This window comes from Ornithorhynchus anatinus, chromosome 3, assembly GCF_004115215.2.
Source record: "Ornithorhynchus anatinus isolate Pmale09 chromosome 3, mOrnAna1.pri.v4, whole genome shotgun sequence".
NCBI lineage: Eukaryota > Metazoa > Chordata > Mammalia > Monotremata > Ornithorhynchidae > Ornithorhynchus > Ornithorhynchus anatinus.
The window spans coordinates 111,856,460-111,876,313 of NC_041730.1; the positions used below are offsets into that span (position 1 = coordinate 111,856,460).

Here is a 19,854-nt window from a genome sequence, read left to right on the forward strand (position 1 = left end):
GAGAAGGCCTCTTGATGAAGACAGATTTCGGAAGGGCTAAGTAGTTTGAAAGAAGGGTGGCCTGCTGGATGTAAAGGGGAGGAAATGGCAGGAGGGAGGTCAAGAGTGAGAGGTCAAGAGCGAGTGTTCAGCGCAAGTGTTAAGCAACTGCTGGGACTTTTTTTTATTTAAATGGTCTTCATTAAGCATTTACTTTGTCCCAGGCACTGTACTAAGTGTTGTGGTAGAGACAAGTTAATCATGTTGGATACTGTCCATACATGTCCCATATGTGGCTCGCAGTCTTAATGCCCATTTTACAGGTGAGGAAACATGAGGCACAGAGAAGTTAAATTTATTCATTTGGATACCACCCTATTATGCATTCCCCTGGAGATCGTAAGCTTATTGTGGGCAGGGGACGTCTACCACCTCTGTTATATTGTACTCTCAGAAGAGTTTAGTACAGTGCTCTGCACACAGTAAGTCCCCAAATGAGTACGACTGCTTGATTCTCCTCACGTGTCTTGCCCCATGAAACTATGTTGCTGTCAGCATTGTTTCAATGCTGCCGAGCTTACTGGGTTTCAGGACCCCATTGATTTTTGTTTTATCCTATCCTTTGCCACTGAGTACAAAGTTTTTCCCTTCAAAATACATGAGAAGAGAATAAGGCCCGATGACTAGGTTGGCTTGAGAGGAGAGAAATCTGGAGGGCAGTGGGAGAGAAGTGAGGAGGATGGGTAGTGGGAAGAGACACACTTTGTCCCTCTAATGCCAGCTTACACACCGTACCTCCATCCCGTCTACCTTGCTGCCAGCATCCCATCCATGTCCTGCCTCTGACCTGGAACACCATCTCCCTTCACATCACTCCCTCCACCTTCAAAGCCTAATTGAAGGCACATCTCCTCCAACAGGCCTTCCCTGATTAAACCCTCAGTTCCTCTTCTCTCACTTCCTTCTGCGTCGCCCTTGCCTTTGGATTTGCTCCCTTTATTCACCCCTCCCTCAGCCACACAGGACTTTTATGTACATACCCATAATTCATTTATTTGTATTAATGTCTCTCTCCCTCTCTAGACTTTAAGTTCATTGTGGGCAGGGAACGTGTCTACCAACTCTGCTATATTGTACTTTCCCAAGCGCTCAGTGCAGTGTTCTGCACACAGTTTTCAGTAAATATCACTGATTAATTGCTGTGCACACAGTAAGTGCTCAGTAAACATGATGGATTGATTGAAGAGACAGTGGTCAGAACTTTCTGCTTAATGAGGAAAGGGATGGGCAACCATTGGAGGTTTTTGAGGAATAGGGAGATGTGCAAAAGACTTACTGGCCTTCAGATTCATGTCCTAGGGGATACAGGAAGGACCTGGGTTCTAATCCCAGCTCCGCCACTTGTTTGGCATGAGTCCTTGGACAAGTCATTTCACTTCTCTGGGCCTCAATTACGTCATCTGTAAAATGGGGATTAAGATTGCGAACCCCATGTGGAACAGGGATCGTGTCCAACCTGATTAGCTCTTATCTACTTCAGCGCTTAGAACAGTGCTTGACACACAGTAAGCGCTTAACCAATACCATGATCATTATTAGTAGTATTATCATTATTTTTATATTGTGGATGGGTGTGATGTTGGAGTCTCCAGCCAGAAGCCGCGGGTGAACCTCAGTCCGGAGACTCCGTGGCCGAGACTCTGCACGGAGGACTTGATGTTAGTGATAGTGGTTTGCACAGCACAACTTGCTCTCAGCCATTTGTGCCAGGAGTGCCGCTGGGGCACAGAGTGTGATGAGCAGGGAAGCCCACCATGAAGTGCCACCTTTGCCCACGTGAGCCAGTTGTGGGCAAAACTGGGGTCAGAGTCCAGATCTCCTGATGGTCGGTGTTAGTGCTCAGTCTCCTGGGAGCTGTGCATCCATGTAAAGTTTATTGAAAATACACACGTGGTAGCCATGATAAGCCCTCTAGACTAAGCTTGTTGTGGGCTGGGAAAGTGGCTACCCACTCTGTTATATTGGACTCTCCCAAGTGCTAGTACAGTGTTCTGCACACAGTAAGCCCTCAATAAATGCCATTTATTTATTGGTATTTAATCAGTAATAGTAATTTTCTGTTAAGGTGAAGCATGAAATTATGACTGTCTTGACTAACAACCTTTTGAAGTATAAAAGTAGGAAAGAAGAAGAGGTAAACAAAAAGAGTTATACTAGCGGTTCAGGCAGCTGTAACACCATTGTCGGGATCTTATAAGTTGTAGGCTTCCTTTATATTCCAGAAAATAATGTCCTTTAATCATTCTTTGTCATGTAAAAGGAACATTGGCATTATTAAACAGATGATTAAATCTGAAGCTAGATACTGCGTTGCAGCACACATGGGGTCCAGTGGCATGCAGTGCTGAGAAATTTGTGTTCCCAGAGATTTCCTGTTCTGGAAAAGGCACAGCTTGTGATTTAGCAGCTTTCCCCCCTCCCCACCCCATTTCTTTTATTGATTCTCTGAGACTTTTTTTTAAGGTCTTTTTAAGTGCTTATCACGTGTGGGGCACTGTACTAATTGCTGGGGTAGATACAAGGTAATCGGGTTGGACACAACACATGTCCCACATGGGACTTAAGCCTTAAGTGCTTAATGGAGAAGCAGCGTGGCTCAGTGGAAAGAGCATGGGCTTTGGAGTCAGGGCTCATGAGTTCGAATCCCAGCTCTGCCACTTGTCAGCTGTGTGACTGTGGGCAAGTCACTTAACTTCTCTGTGCCTCAGTTCCCTCATCTGTAAAATGGGGATTAAGACTGTGAGCCCCACGTGGGACAACCTGATTCCCCTATGTCTACCCCAGCGCTTAGAACAGTGCTCGGCACATAATAAGCGCTTAACAAATACCAACATTATTATTATTATTAACCAATAACATAAAAAAGTAAGAGAACTAAAAATTAGGAGTATTTTTATTTTACGAAAAATATGGGATGGCCAGTTCATAGCACAATACAATACACCTCAAAATACTCCAGATGATATTGTACTGCAAGTAAGATCATGCCCCCCTAAATGAGGAAGCTGCAGACTGCTTTCCTAGGTAGCAGGAATGATCAAGTAATCATCATCATCAGTGGTATTATCAAGCAGCAAAACCAAATAATAATGATGGTATTTGTTAAGCGCTTACTGTGTGCAAAGCACTGTTCTAAGCACTGGGCATGGGCTTGGGAGTCAGAGGTCGTGGATTCTAATCCCGGCTCCACTACTTGTCAGCTGTGTGACTTTGGGCAAGTCACTTCACTTCTCTGTACCTCAGTTACCTCATCTGGAAAATGGGGATTAAGACTCCGAGCCCCACGTGGGACAGCCTGATTGCCTTTTATCTCCCCCTGCGCTTAGAACAGTGCTTGGCACATAGTAAGCGCTTAACAAATCCCATTATTATTATTATGATTATTTATTGAGCACTTACTATATGCAGAGCAGTGTCCTGAGTACTTGGGAGTCTACAAAAGAACAAGACACATTCCAATGTTTGGAAACTAAGCTGCTTCCTCTCCTCAGAGAAGTTCCCTCTGACATGGCCTGAGGGACTGCTCTGGGAACATTAGTCAGTCAGTCAGTCAATTGTATTTATTGAGCGCTTACTATGCTTAGAGCACCGTATTAAAAGCATGGGAGAGGACGATATAACAATGAGCTTGCCAAGGCACTCCAAGACTCCTGTTTTCTAGTCCTCCTCCGTCCAGACACTGAGGCCACAGAGGCAAGCTGCTCCCTGGATTCAGCGTTCTAACCTGGGGGTTGGAGCTTGGGAATAATAATAATAATTATGGAATTTATAAAGCATTTCCCGTGGGCCTAGCACTGTACTAAGCACTGGGGTTGATACAAGACAATCAGGTCCCATGTGGGACTCAGAGTCTAAGTAGGAGGGAGTACCGGTGTCATATCCTGATTGTGCAGATGAGGGAACTGAGGCACAGAGAAGTGAAGTAATTTGCCCAGGGTCACACATCAGGCAAGTGACAGAGGTGGAATTAGAACCCAGATCCTCTGACTCCCAAGCCCGTGCTCTTTCCACTAGTCCATGCTACTTCTCCGCAACATTCAATCTGCTTTGAACATCAGACTATTCAGAACATTAAAACAGCCCTTTATATGGAGATCACTGATTTGAATCAAAAACCCACAGAGGGACCTATTTCATAGCAAAACTTTACAGTACAGTAGCAGGCAGTATTGCGGAAGTAATTAGAAAGCTAATCCAAGTGAAAGTTTTTTCAATGCCACTTTGCATCATAGCTTGTAACCCTAAGGGTATTTTCATAATAGATCATGGTATGATTGATTGAGTAATAATTTATTTCAGAGCAGTTAATCAGCGGTCCAATTTTTAAATATTTCAACTGTGCTGGTTATTTTATGGGACAAATGGAGTAACAGAATAGCAGTTTGTATTTCAAAGCATTAATTTTCTCTGAATCAACCTTGGAAAAATATTTTGTTCAACTTTTGAAAAAACCCCAAAAGATGCTAAGGAGCAGCATCATTATTTTGTAGGAGCAAATTTTCCAGGCAAACTGAATCTATGATAAGGAAGTAGCAATGATTTCTGAATTTACATATCAGTAAGTCAATCAATCAATCATTGCTATTTATTGAGCATTGCACTAAGCACTTAAGAAAGTGCAATATAATACAGTGGGCGTTCCCTGCCCACAAACATCTTACAGTCTACAGGTGGAGGTAAATACTGAAAGAAATTACAGATAGGGGAGAGAGTAGAGTATAGGATGTGGACATGAATGAGGAATTTGATTCCATCCTACATATCAGCGTCATTGACAAGTTAAGAATACATAACCTTGGCCACGTTGTTATTTGATGACTGTCTAACTGGCTCAAAAGTTATATCCAACAAAGAGCCATCCTTGGTTTAGCATAGTCATCAAGCCATGCTATTTGCTGTACTAAGCACAGACAAGTGGTACAGCAACCCCTTAAGCACTTGATATTCACCCCACCTCCAGCCCCACAGCATTTGTGTCCATGTCCTTGAACTCTACTGTTTCCCCTATTTCCTCTAATTCCCCAGTAATTTATTTTAATGTCTCTCTCTCCATCTAGATATAAAGCTCCTTATGGGCAGGGAACATATCTACCAAGGCTCCCAAGTGCTTAGTACAGTGCTCTGCACACAGTAAAGTGCTCAATTTTGATTCATAATTGATTTCCCCCCATGTGACAATAAAGGACAAGGAAATCCCATAGGTAACTCTTATTGAATTTCATGATTTGGGAACTTGACAGAGAGAGCAGTAGCCACAGCAGTTCTTTGAGATTGAGACAATCAGTGGCATTCTTTCTTGAAAACTTGCCCTTTGTCACGAATCTTAGTGGTTGCAGTCACAGATGGGAAGCAGCGTAGCCTAGTGGAAAGAGTATGGGCCTGGGTGGCAGAGGACCTGGGTTGCCATCCCGGCCCTGCCACTGTTCTGCTGTGAGATACGCCACTTAATTTCTCTGTTCCTCAGTTTCCTCATCTGCAAAATTTGGATTCAATAACTGTTCTCCTTCCTACTTAGACTGTGAGCCTCACGTGGGACCTGATCGTCGTAATACAGTTTTTGGAATATAGTAAGCACTTAACAGATACCACAGTTATTATAATGAAATATTAAAGAAGCAGCATGGCTTCGTGGAAAGAGCACGGGCTTGAAAGTCAGAGGATGTGGGTTCTAATCCAGGCTCTGCCACTTGTCTAGTGCAAGAGGTGACTGAACAATTGATAAGATTGTGAGTAATTATAATTAGTTGAGGAAGGCGCGTTGGAAGAGGTGGGATTCCAGAAGGGTTTGGAAGGTTTGGGGAGCACTGAGATCTGGAGGATATTGGCAGAGAGGGAGAGAGTTCTTGACCCAGGGGATGACGTGAGCAAGCTGTCAGAGGCAGGCCAGACGAGAGCAGGCTCTAGCCAGGAATTGGCCTTGGGAGGAGTGAAGACAGTGAGCAGGGGAGTCGGAGCTGTGAAAAGTAAGGTGGAGAGAGCTGCTGAATAGCCTTGAAGCCAGGGACGAGGGTTCTTTGCTTGATGCAGAGCGAGATGAGCAAGCATCAGAGGATTTTGAGGCGAGAGGATGGGTGTTTTAAACTGCCACAACAGTGGTCCAGGCTCTATTCCAGCTTGACTACTGCATAAGCCGCCTTGCAGACCTCCCCTCCTCCAGTCTCTCTCCTCTCCACCTGCATGTTCACTGTGCTGCTCCTCTAATACCACTCCACTCCCTGGGCCTCATTCTCATCGGGTCTCACCATCCACCACTTGCCCAGACCCTCTCTCCCTCCTTCCCAGAACTCCCTCCCCGTTCACATTTGACAGAATATTACTCTCCTCATCTTGAAAACCCTACTAAAATTACACCTCCTCCAGGAAGCCCAGACTGATGTCTGTTTTTTTAATGGTATTTGTTGAGCACTTAATAGGTGCCGGGTGATGTAATAAACACTGGGGTAGATATGAGCCAATCAGATAAGACACAGTCCAAGTCTGTGTCCAAGTCCACATGGGGCTTACAGTCTTAATCCATGTTTTACAGATGAGGTAATTGAGGTGCAGATAAGTGAAGCGACTTGCCCAAGGGTACATATCAGACAAGTGGTGGAGCTGGGATTAGAACCCAGATCCTTCTGACCCCAGGCTTGGGCTCTAACCACTACACCACATTGGTATCATCCTCCCATCCTATTTTACTGCCTACTGTTCAATAGTATTTATTGAGCACTTATTATGTGCAGAGCACCATGTCACCTAAGCACTTGTGCCCTGACTCCCTAAGCACTTAAGCACTTAACCTACCCCCACTCCACCCCCCCCCCCCCGCCCCCCACTGCAGTCGTGCACAAACCTTCATGCTCTGCAGCTTCCCATACCTGGACTCTATTTTAATGTCTGTCCCCCTTGCTAGATTGAAAGTTCCTAGAGGTCAGGGATTGTGGCTAATGATCCTGTTGCCCTCTCCAAGCACTTACTAAAATGTTCTGCACAGAGTAAATGCTCAATAAATACCATTGATTGATTGGACTTTTTTCATTGCGTACTGGGTGCAGAGACCACTGTACTGGGCGCTTGGAAGAGTACAGTGCAACAGAATTGGTGGATATATTCCCTGTCCCCACGGAGCTTACAATCTAGAAGGGGAGACAGTAACATAAATGTCGGTTTAAAGCTTGAGATTGTAAACTTGTTTTGGGCAGGGAAAGGGTCTATGAACTGTTGTTTTGTACATAGTACAGTGCTCTGCACATAATAAGCGCTCAAGAAATGAAACTGATTGATTGATTGGCGATACCTACGGTAAGTTCGTTATGGGCAAGGAACGTGTCAGCTAATTCTGTTATATTCTCCCAAGCACTTAGTTCAGTGCTCTGCACTTAGTAAGTGCTCAATAAATATGATTGATTGGTAAGTGCTATGGGGCAGAGGGTGGGGTGAATATCGAGTGCTTACAGGGTTCAGCGCTTAGAGCACATAGTAAGCGCTTAACAAACATTATTATTATTATTATTATTACTATTATTACAGATCCCCTGCCCACAAAGAGCCTACAGCCTAGAAGGGGAGACAGTAATATAAATGACAGTTTACAGCTTGAGACTGCACACTTGTTATGGGCAGGGAATGGATCTACTGCTCTCCCTAGTGCTTAGTAAGCGCTCAATAAATAAAATTGAATGAATGAATAAATAACAGGGAGAAGGGGAAAGGAGAACTTAATCTCTTTTTCCCTTCTAAAAGAGAATATGTGATCCTCAAACCTCAAATGGTTGTCCCTTCCTCTCTGCACCAAGCAGAAACTTCTGGCTTAAGGACACTCAATCAGCTCTCTCTCTCCTATTAAGCCTCTCTTCTCCTACTACATCCCAGTTCATTTGCCTCATTCTTTGCTGACCACTCGTCCACCCTTCCTTCTGCCTAGACTCGTGGGCAGGGAATGTCATTGTTTATTGTTATACTTTCCCAAGCACTCAGTACAGTGTTCTATACACAGTAAGCGCTCAGTAAATATGATTGAATGAGCAAATGAATGAACTCCCCCTTCACATCTGGCAGACCATTGCCTTCCCCACCTTCAAAACTTGCTGAAGTCACATGTCCAGGAAACGTGTGTGTGTGTGTGTGTGTCCCCCACCTCCCCAACTGCCATTTCCCCAGTTTCACATTCTCTCATGCACTTGGGTAACCCCTCCCAATGCCTTAACGTTTTGTATTTGTTCAATCGTCCAGACGTATTTATTGAGCACTTCCTGCTTGCGGAGCACTATACTCATGCGCCTGGGAGCGTACAATAAGCAGACAGAATTCCTGCCCCCAGCGATCTAAACAGTCGAGAAGACGAGCTTGTGCCCTTTGTACTCTTACTTCCTCCTATCTGTAATTAGTTGGAGTGGCCCTCTCCCCAGTTAGAGTGCATGGAGGTCGGGGATGATGTCTGATTCTGTTGTATTCTACCAAGCACTTGGTACAGTGCTCTGCGGTAATAATGATGGTATTTGTTAAGCGCTTACTATGTGCCAAGCACTGTTCTAAGCGCTGGAATTCAGTCAGTAATACTGGTGGATATTACAGTCTCTAGTCTGTAAGTCTATTGTGGGCAGGGAATGTGTCTATTTTTTGTTGTATTGTACTTTCCTGCGCACTGAGTACAGTGTTTTGATTGAATGAATGAAGTGGTTGATATATGAATTAAATGGATCATCACAGTGGTTTGTAAGGCCAGCATTCATTCATTCAATCGTATTTATTGAGCGCTTACAGTGTGCAGAGCACTGTACTAAACCTTGCATGAGAGGTTCACAGGTGTTTAGCTTACTTTATTAAGGTATTTTTGTTTTTGCCATCTTTAAAATAATAGCATAAATATATAATGTCAGTAACTGGCTGCTAATAATAATAATGTTGGTATATGTTAAGTGCTTACTATATACAGAGCACTGTTCTAAGCGCTGGGGTATACAAGGTAATCAGGTTGTCCCACATGAGGCTCACAATCTTCATCCCCATTTTACAGATGAGGTAAGTGAGGCACAGAGAAGTTAAGTGACTTGCCCACAGCCGCACAGCTGACATGTGGCACAGCTGGGATTCGAACCCATGACCTCAGGCTCCCAAGCCCATGCTCTTTGCACTGAGCCACGCTGCTTCTCTACTGAGCCACGCTGCTTCTCTACTGAGCCACGCTGCTAAGGCCAAAGGAGATAAAACGATGTATTTCTGAAACATTTCTCAATGCTCATACTTTACATTGTTTGACAAGATTTTTTTCTGCCATATTTTATGTAATCATCAAAATTCACAAATTGTTTTGCAGTTCTATTTTAAGTCTGGCAATGTGTATTTAAAATTGAAATATTAAACTACTACTGCTTGAAAAGCTTGGTCTTACCTAGTTTTCTTAGTTACTGACTTATTATTTTCTTTTTGAAAGGTTGGACAATACATTAGAGGAAATTATATTTAAGCTGGTTCCTGGACTTCGAGAGCGTAAGTTATTCATTAGGTTTCTTAAAAATCTAATCAATTAATGGCAATTATTGAGTGTTTACTATATGAAGAGCACTGTGCTAAGCAGTATTTCTACTTACGATTCCGAACGTATTTCAGATGCGACTCTTATGTTGAGTTTTTTTGTATGCTTTTTCATGTAGAGGAACTTCAGCGAGAGACAGAATTTTGGAAGAAAAATAAACCTCAAGAAAATGGGCAAGGTGACTATTTTATTTTCAATACAATCTTTAGCTAAGACATTAGCAATGTAACTTCTCCCATATGAAGAGCCATCAATCTATATTCTGCAGACTTAATTTTACAAGTTCAATTGTTTTATCTTTTTACTACTTCTGTTCTCTGGCAATACTGCAGTATTTGAAATTAGAACATTTCTTCATCAGGTTCCTAATAGCATCCATATTTTTTGAGATTATTCATTTTGAGTAAAATCCGCTATTAACTAAGTCTTAAAATTGTTGGAACGATCTGGTGCATGTTTTCTAGTCTCAAATTTTACCCAGTGGGAAGTTATTAAAGAATTAGTAATGGAAAGTAGCAAACTTTTAACAAGAACCAAATGGATATTTCAATTAGATTCAATATGTTTCTCAAAGTAAGGGCCCTGTGAACTTTCAGAAGCTGTTATTGATTGAATAAATAATGCAGAAAAGTTCAGTTTTTTTATTTTAGGTAAACAGATCTGTTCAAGGTTTGAACAGGAATCGATCAATTCATCAGTGGTATTTACTGAGTACTTTCTGTGTTCAGGGCAATGTACTAAGTCCATACTTAGTACATAGACACAGGAAACTCATGTGCCCAGGTAACGATTTCGTCGTAAACTGTTCGAAGATGTTTTATAGGCAAAAATATTTTTGAAATGTGTAAAAGATGCACTTGAGAGACACAATTGAAACTATTTTGAGTTTTTTAAAAGTTACTCTGTTATCCACCAAGTTCTCAACGACTTTGTAATATTTTATTTTCAATATTTGCGGTAGCAAATATTGTAATCTTAATATTTTTTCAAGTGGCTTGATTTTTGTGAATTAGATAAAAATTCCAATAGTCCACAACCAGTAGGGATGAATTTTTAAGGACCCATTTAAATTGGAGTAATACTTTTGTCTAGAATATTAGTTTGAATGAATCATTGTCAATCTTACACCTGTACCCCAGACTAATGTTCTCTGAAGAAACTATCTTTCCTAATTACGTGGTTCTTCCAGTCTACTGCAGATGAAATGGCGTGACTTTGGTTAAGTAATTTATCCTCTCTATAGAGTAGATTGTTATTCCCATGAGGGAAAGAGAATGTGTCCACCCTGATAATCTTTTGTCTACTCTACCACCATTTTGTAACCACTTAATAAATAACCAGAGAAAACCGTTTAATAGAGAAAGATCATAAAATGCAGAAAAAATGCCTATTATACAATGATTGTTAACCGTAACCAAAGTGACCTGAAATAAGGTGGTTGAAACTAGAGATTAAGGGTAAATTTAAGTGCTCTTATTATGGTCCTTTTGAATCAGAGAAGTGGCCAAATGTGTATTTTACTCTAAACTCCAGTGGGTAGAATTTAGATCACTCAGTTTGGTGTCCTCCCCTTCTGGAGCCCAGATGGGACAGAGAAAGCCATTGGGGGAATTTTTTTTTTTTTTGCTACCTGTTGCCACCTTCTTAATTTCCCTGGGAATAGTGAAATCCATTTCTTGAGCCCCTTTCTTCCCTACTGCAAATTTCTTTTCCTTCAGTTCCTGTTGTGGTAGGTATCCAAGAGAGTCAGGCACTGATCTCATTCTAACCCTGCTCTTTTCCACATTTAACAATGTGAGAGGGTTTTTGTTTTCTGTCATTATAATGAGATGATTGTTCTGTGCCCTATTGTCGAAAACAAGGTTGCACTGCAACCAAAATGCCCCAAATTCTCCATTCCATGTTCTTCTATTTAAAGATTATTTTTTTTCTTGAAATAGAAACAAAGTGCACCCCACCCCATAGCACTCATATACATATCTTTAAATGATAGATTATAAATTACTTATTTATTCATATTAATATATATCTCCTCCTCTAGACTGTAAACTTGTTATAGGCACAGAATGTGCCTCCTAATTCTGTTGTATTGTACTATCCCAAGCTCTTAGTACACCTAGTAAGCGCCCAATAAATACAATTGATTGATTGATTGATTTGTGGTCTTTAGTCCTCGGGGTCAGTATCTTCATTTATTTCTCACTTGCATCTGTTTTTCTTCTGATAATAGGAAAAGACTAGGTTATGAGTCTGGAGGAGTAAAAGTGAAAGCAGAAGGGTGAATGTTGATGTTTATGGTATAATTTATTAGGTAATAATAATACTAGTACTTTTTAAGTGCTTATTATGTACCAAGCACTGATCTCAGTACTGGAGTAGATACAAAATAATCAGGGTGGACACAGTCCCTGTCCCACACTGGACTCACAATCTTAATCCCCATTTTACAGATGAGGTAACTGAGGCCTGAGAAGTTAAACGACTTGCTCAAAGTGACACAGCAGACATGTGGAAACATCCAAAGACATTTGGATGTTGCCAAAATGCAGAATATTTAAAGTTAGGAATTTTTGCTCAGCAACTCGTTGCTCCCGAGGGGCAGTTGGGGAAGCAGAAGGTTGCTGGCTCGCCGCTCCAGGTTAGCGAGGTGGGAGTGGGAGGGAGAGAGGGAGGGCATGCTGCACCTGCGCGGCTCCCGGAAAAACCTGGCGCTGGGGGGGGGGGGGATGACTCCTGAAGGTTGCTGGTTCCTGGCTTTTGTGATGGAGAGTGGGAAGTCTAGCAGGAGGAATTGTTCTGACTTAATTAGGGTTTTATGTTTCTCTTGATCTAAAATACCTGTCTAGGAGTACCAACAATTCCAACCTCTGACCAAAAACCATGGAAAACCACTTTAGCCCCTTTAGTTTCCTCTAGATTGTAGTAAGCTCATTATGGCCAGAGAGCATGTCTACCAACCTTATTGTTATATTGTACTCTCCCAAACGTTTAATACAGTAATTTGCACACGGTAGGTGCCCAATAAATGTGAATGAATGAATGAACGAACTCCGTCGTACTGAACTTTCCCAAGTGCTTAGTACAGTGCTCTGCACTCTGCAAGTTCTCAATAAATACCATTGATTGATTGATTGATTCAGTCATCCAGAACCTTTCCCACTGGGAAGGTCAGACAAAGCAGTAGTAGATAGAGTCCGAGCCTGGGAGCCAGAAGGATCTAGGATCTAATCTCTGCCAACTTGCCTGCTGTGTGACCTTCTCTGCACTTTGGTTACCTCATCTGAAAAATGGGAATTGAGACTGTGAGCCCCATGTGGGAAATAGGCTGTCTCCAAATTGTAATAAGGTGCCTGGCACCTAATAAGCACTTAACAAATACCATTTAAAAAAAGTAAGCCAACAAGGGGTGAGAAATAGCCCATCTTTGGCTGGCAAATGGAGCTTAGAATGTCCTGTTAGTTTGCCCTCGTGAGTCTTGTGACAGAAGTTTAAGAACTTGGATGCTTGGTTGTGTCAGCCACATGGGCTGCAGAGATGTTTCCTCATCTTTGGTTGTTCCTACGTTGCTCATGACACAGTGTGCATTGAACAACTGTACAATCTGAAGAGATGACCAGCCCATTATTTCACACAGCTCTTGCGGGAAAATCCAGGTGGCAATAACCATCCCCTCTCCTCCCACCCTTACCCTAATGGACAGCGAGCGAGCATTTCATGACTTTTAAAACCATTGCTTTTTGAACCACTGATAAGGGCTTAGTATAGTGCTCTGCAAACAGTAGATGCTCAGTAATTGTCGTTGATAGTGATGCGCGGTTTTTTAATTTAATTTTACAGGTGAATCTTCAAAAGCTGACAAACCCAAAGTAGATCAAGATGGTGAGGAAAATGAAGAAGATAAAGACTATCATAGAAGCGACCCACAGATTGCTATCTGCCTTGATTGCTTACGTAATAATGGACAATCAGGAGACAACATAGTAAAGGTGAGCCGATGTCTGCTTTTTCTGTTTCTTCTATCGATTTTGTTGAAAATGCTACCAGTCAATAGCTGCGGAACTCTGATTTTAGTATTACAGAAACATGAGTGAAAGTTTGAAATGAGTGTTTAGTTTCAATTTTGAACAATCTATTCTTAATGTATACCTCCCACCGCCTCAAATAACCAATCAAGGGTATTTATTGAGCGATAAGCATTATGTTCATTTTGTTGCATTTCCATACTCACTCATATAGACTTGTTATTCCTGATATGGTGGATTATCTTCTAAAAACATTTTCAGCCAAATCAGGATTGGAAACTGCATTCTCCATTGATTTTTTGTCTGTCTAACCCTTTCTTCATAATTTATTTTGGCATTTCTTCCTCAACTAGAAATTGGAAGAATTCCCCAGTTCTCCAGCCTGGGTGCTTAGTAACACTCCACTGAGCCTTCCATCCGTCTATTGTATCATCTTTAAAAATAATAATGTTGGTATCTGTTAAGCGCTTACTATGTGCAGAGCACTGTTCTAAGCGCTGGGGGAGACACGGGGGAATCAGGTTGTCCCACATGGGGCTTACAGTCTTACTCCCCATTTTACAGATGGGGTAACTGAGGCCCAGAGAAGTTAAGTGACTTGCCCACAGTCACACAGCTGACAAGTGGCAGAGCTGGGATTCGAACTCATGACTGACTCAGAGCCCATGCTCAGATTAAAAATGTAATCTGTTTGCTCCAAATTGCAAAGTTTTGAAATTTTGGTGGGTTATTGCTTGTGGCATGAGGAAAAAAGTGTGTTGCAAAGTGGAAAAGCCACCAGCTTCTGTCCCTGGGTTTTCTTCTGGTACACATGCAGAGTGTTCAGTCCAAGATGGTGGTGTTCCAGAATTTACATGCAGCGTATGAAGAAGTTAGTTGTGACAAACTAGAGGCCCCTGTGCCATAGCACACTAATTAGGAAGCACTTGTCTAGGCCCATCGTTGACTGCAAGATAAGCAGTGTGGGAAGCAGCATGGCCTGATAGAAAGAGCAGAGGCCTGGGAGTCTGAGGTCCTGGGTTCTAATCCTGATTCTGCCACTTGCCTGTTGTGTGACTTGGAAAGTCACTTAACTTCTCTGTGCCTCAGTTACCTCATCTGTAAAATGGATATTAAATCTTCTTCTCACTGACTTAGACTGTGAGCCCCTTATGGGACGTACTGTTTCCAATGTATCTCCAGCCCTTAGTACAGTGTCTGACGCATAGTAAGCATTTAACAAGTACCGTAAAAACATATCTAAGCCTTGCAAGTGGGACAGTGGCTTTTTACTATTCTTAAAGAACTGCTAGGGCAGAGATTCCACAGCTAGTCACCGTAGCCTGTTGGAGGATCTCATTATTCAGACTGTCAGGAAGTTTTGTCTTTTGCCTAATGGACATTCCTCTTATCTATATTCTCTCACTCTGTCCTTTGTGAAAATAGCCAAAAACTCATAATAGCTCTGCAGGTAGAAAATTCTAGCATATGTACCGATGGAAGGGAGAAATATAAGAAGTTGAAACAGGGGATCCACAGATGTACTATTAACTTGTCCACTCAAAGTGAGTGCTTTCCAGGAGATTTGTACAAGTTTTTGTTTGTTAGTACTTGGCACCTCCAAACAAAGCCTGAATCTGTTTTAAATCATACTTCCTCCAAGAAGTCTTCCCTGACTAATCCCTTATTTCTCCTATTTTCCTTCCCTTCTGGGTCACCTATGCACTTTGATCTGTAGGCCCTCTCTAACCTGGAAAGGCCACCCTGCTCATATCTGACAGACAGTGACTCCTCCCCTACCCCCCACGAAAGCCTTTTTGAAGGCACATCTCCTTGAAGAGTCCTTCCTTGAGTTAGCCCTCCTTTCTGCTTCTCCCACTCCCTTCTGCATCACCCTGACCTGCTCCCTTTGTTTTCCCACCCTCCCAACCCCACAGCACTTATGTACGTATCTGTAATTTATATTTTCTGATAGTGTCTGCCTCCCCTTCCAGACCGTAAACTCACTGTGGGCAGGGAATGTGTCTGTTAATTGTTGTATTCTCCCAAACACAAAGTACAGTCCTCTACACACTAAGCACTCAACAAATATGATCTACTGGCTACCTGATATATACTAAACCTGAAAGAGCATGGGCTTGAGAGTCAGAGGTCGTGGGTTCTACTCCCGGCTCTGCCACTTCTCAGCTGTGTGACTTTGGGCAAGTCACTAATAATGTTGGTATTTGTTAAGCGCTTACTATGTGCAGAGCACTGTTCTAAGCGCTGGGATAGATACAGGGTAATCAGGTTGTCCCACGTGAGGCTCACAGTTAATCCCCATTTTACAGATGAGGTAACTGAGGCACAGAGAAGTTAAGTGACTTGCCCACAGTCACACAGCTGACAAATGGCAGAGCCAGGAGTCGAACCCATGATCTCTGACTCCGAAGCCCAGGCTCTTTCCACTGAGCCACGCTGCTTCCCTAAACTTCCCTGTGCCTCAGTTACCTCATCTGTAAAATGGGGATTAAGATTGTGAGCCCCACCTTGGACAACCTGATTACCCTGTATCTACCCCAGCTCTTAGAACAGTGCTTGGCAGATAGTAAGCGCTTAACAAATACCAACATTATTATTATTATTCTTACTCCTTAATCATTTGCTATTCACCCCACCCTCATCCCCACTATATTTATCATTCAGTCATTGGTATTTACTGAGCACTCACTATGGGCAGAGCAGTGTACCGAGCACTTGGGAAATTACAACAGAGGTAGATAGACACAATCCCTGCCCACAAAGAGCTTACAGTCTACAAGAGGAGCTTCCATATCCCCGTATTCCTCCATTTCCCCTCTCTCTAATTTATTTTCATGTCTGTCGTCTCCCCATCTAGATTGTAAGCTTTTTGTGGGCAGAGATCATGTCTATCAGCTCTATTGTATTGTATTCTTCCAATCACTTAGTACAGTGCTCCGCACACAGTAAGAACTCATTAAAAACCTTTGACTGATTGGTAGGTGCAGTTCTGCTGATGCGATGATAGTAATAGCAACTGTCTCTAGCTGTAGTTTCAGCAGGGTAGGAAGGAAAAGCCCACTCAAGAACATTATAGAAAAAGAGTAGGGGGAGCAATCATGGAGCCCAGCAGCAGATGGTTTAAAAGCAAGGAGCTTTGGAGAAGCTGCTCGAGGCAGGGATTGCATTTTGGGAATTCTCTTGTTTTTTCCCGAGTGCCCCTGCAAAGAGAAGGCACTTCAGAAAGGCTGTTGATGATGACATTGAAGAGCACGAGGGAATAGAGGAAGGTGAGCCAGAGGGAGCCTAAGTAACTAGATCATGATTATGCAGCAAATGTTTGCCAAATTCTGCATTGCCATCATTGGCCGAGTCTGCCCGGCCTGAGTAAAGTGGAAAATTGAGCAGTTACCCAGGTGATTGCTCCCTGGAGGACAGCTCAGCTCGATCCAGAGGATTTGGGGACCTGGAATAGCCAGTCAAACTGTCTCCTTGGAGCAAAATCTCTACCTTACTTAACAGTAATGATAATAATAATGATAGTAGTTCTTAAGCGCTTATTAGGGGCAAAGCACTGTTCTAGGCACTGGGGTAGATAATCAGCCTAAGTACGAGGGAGTAGGGTTTAATCCCCATTTCATAGATGAGGTAATTGAGGCACAGCAAATTAAAATGACTGGCCCCAGGTCACACGTGGCAGACACGTGGCAAAGTCAGGATTAGAACCCAGGTCCTCTGGCTCCCAGGCTCATGCTCTTTCCACTAGGCCATACTGCTTCTCTAAACTCTAAATACCCAGTCATTGTCAACAAATTTCCAGGGCTGTTGCTGAGTCATGCCCCTCCACCGTGCCTACTGTAAGAATAAATGAGTCATTTTATAAAAAAATCTTAACTATTTGCAGAAGGAGCAATCGTTTTGGTTTACCTATTTTACACGTATGTTTGAGCCAGTGTTTCTGTGTCTGTCTGTCATTATTTTCCCAACAAAAACGATGGGTTTAAATTTTTCATGAGGAAAAGGCCGCATGGTAGAAACCTGCTGTCATCCAAATATTAAGGTAGTCTCTTAAAAACATTCGCAAGTGACTCCCCAAAAAGGGTGAAATCAGCCATTTTTCACATAACAAAATATGTTTATCAAAAATGAAACAACATATGTTTGAAGTATTTCTCCTAAATGTTTTGCCTCAGGGTTTAATGAAGAAATTTATCCGCTGTTCTACACGAGTGACTGTGGGAACTATTAAAAAATTTCTAAGCTTAAAACTAAAGCTCCCAAGTTCTTATGAGGTAAGTCAAAGTAATCATATCTGACTTCAAAACTGATTATTAGATTAAATCACCAATATTCTTGTTTGTGTTGCAATTCCACCTAAAGCCAGTTAAAAACAAATTACATTAATTGGTTCTATATGACATAAAATTTTCTATTTGAAACAGAATTGTTTTGCAGCATTTTGAGTTCAGTTTATATATTTGGTGTATTCCAAGTGAAATAACACCACTGTCTGTGACTTTAGAGCCCAGAAAAAAAGTACATTTATACAAATATAGTTTTCTCATTTGTTATTTTGTGATTTTTGTTAAGTGCTTACTATGTGCCAGGCTCTGTACTATGCACCGCGGTAGATACAAGATCATCAGATTGGACACAGTCTCTGCCCCATATGGGGCACACAGTCTAAGTCAGAGGGAGGTTGTCAGCTGTGTGACTTTGGGCAAGACACTTAACTTCTCTGTGCCTCAGTTACCTCATCTGTAAAATGGGGCTACGTGGGACAACCTGATCACCTTGTAGCCGCCCCCCCCCCCCCCCCCGGGTGCTTAGAACAGTGCTTTGCACATTCATTCATTCATTCAGTAGTATTCATTGAGTGCTTACAATGTACAGAGCACTGTACTAAGCACCTGGAATGTACAATTCGGCAACAGATAGAGACAATCCCTGCCCAATGCCAGGCTAGCAGTTAACAGATACCATCATTATTATTACTATTATTATTATTTAATCCTTGTTTTACAGATGAGGTGACTGAGGCACAGAGAAGTTAAGTGACTTCCCAAGTCACACAGCAGGGAAGTGGCAGAATTAGGATTAGAACCCAGATCCTCTGACTCCCATGCCTGTGCTCTTTTCACGAGGCCACACAGCCTCTCATATAGTTGTTAAATGTGAAGTTGAAGAGCCTATATTTTCTCTTTAAAACGTTGAGCACATACATGTTCAAGTCAAAAGGACACTCAGAATATTGAGGAGAATATTTAGGACAGGCAAATGTCCAAATTAGAGAATGATGTCATTGCCTTAATCGTTCAGTGGCTATTTTGATGGAGAGGAAGGGATGGATCTGGAAAATGTTATGGAGGAAAAACCCAACAGGGTTTAGGAACAGACAGAAAAATGAGAGTATTAAAGAGAAGAAGGAGTCAAGGATAATGCCATGGTTGAGGGCCTCAGACACAGGGAGGTTGGTGGAGTCTTCAGCTGCCATTGGAGAAATAGGTGGAGGAAAGGAGTTGGGAAGGAAGGTAAGAAATCCCTTGCAAACATATTGACCTTATGAAGGTGCCAGGGTCAATCAATCAGTCAGTGGTATTTATTGAGCGCTTTCTATGGGCAGAGTGCTTACTAGGTGCTTGCGAGAGTACAGTACAGAGTTAGTAGATATGTTCCCTACCCACAGTGAGCTTACAGCTTAAGAGGGCCTAGAGGCAAGAAGGGAGGCAGAACTGTCGATGGGGTTAGAGGTAAGAGCGAGTGAGGCATATTTGGGAGTCATTTGCCTAGAGGTAGTAGTTGAAGGCAAGGGAGTTGGACGATCTCCCCCAGTGGAGTAAGTGAACAGTGACAACAGAGATTTGGGACCAGAGGAAGAGCCACTAAAAGAGATCGAGTGTCCAGAGATAAGAGGAGTGAGCTCGTTGTGGGCAGGCAACTTGCCCGTTTATCGTTATATCGAACTCTCCGAAGGTTTTAGTATAGTGCTTTGCACACGGTAAGCGCTCAGTAAATACGATTGAATGAATGAATGAGCAAATGAGCCTGAAGAAACCTGTGAGGAAACTCAAGGTTAGATCACGTCTCCATGAGAAGGGAGTTGTTCCCGGGGTCAAAGGCAGCCGAGCGGTCAAGGAGGATAAACACAGAGAAGAGTCTGCTAGATTTCACGAGAAGGAGGTGATTGGTCAGCCAGAGCAGTGCAGCCTCTTGGTTCACAGCCGACTCCAGCCCCAACCCCGAGAGATCTGTTTTTATAACGTGGTTTAGAATACTCTGGCCAAATCTGTAGAGATG

The 19,854-nt window shown here is 42.5% G+C and overlaps 1 protein-coding gene across 8 annotated transcripts in view; it reads left to right on the forward strand.

The window, feature by feature from the left end:
- The window catches only part of PCGF5 (polycomb group ring finger 5), a 143,086-nt gene that overhangs the window by 87,746 nt on the left and 35,486 nt on the right, over window positions 1-19,854 (forward strand). For all 8 annotated transcript variants that reach the window (XM_029059658.2, XM_029059657.2, XM_039911552.1 and 5 more), the window contains 4 exons: window positions 9,455-9,510; window positions 9,675-9,734; window positions 13,394-13,542; window positions 17,751-17,849. In XM_029059658.2, coding sequence (XP_028915491.1) covers window positions 9,455-9,510; window positions 9,675-9,734; window positions 13,394-13,542; window positions 17,751-17,849 — 364 coding nt within the window. The remainder of the gene's footprint in view (window positions 1-9,454; window positions 9,511-9,674; window positions 9,735-13,393; window positions 13,543-17,750; window positions 17,850-19,854) is intronic.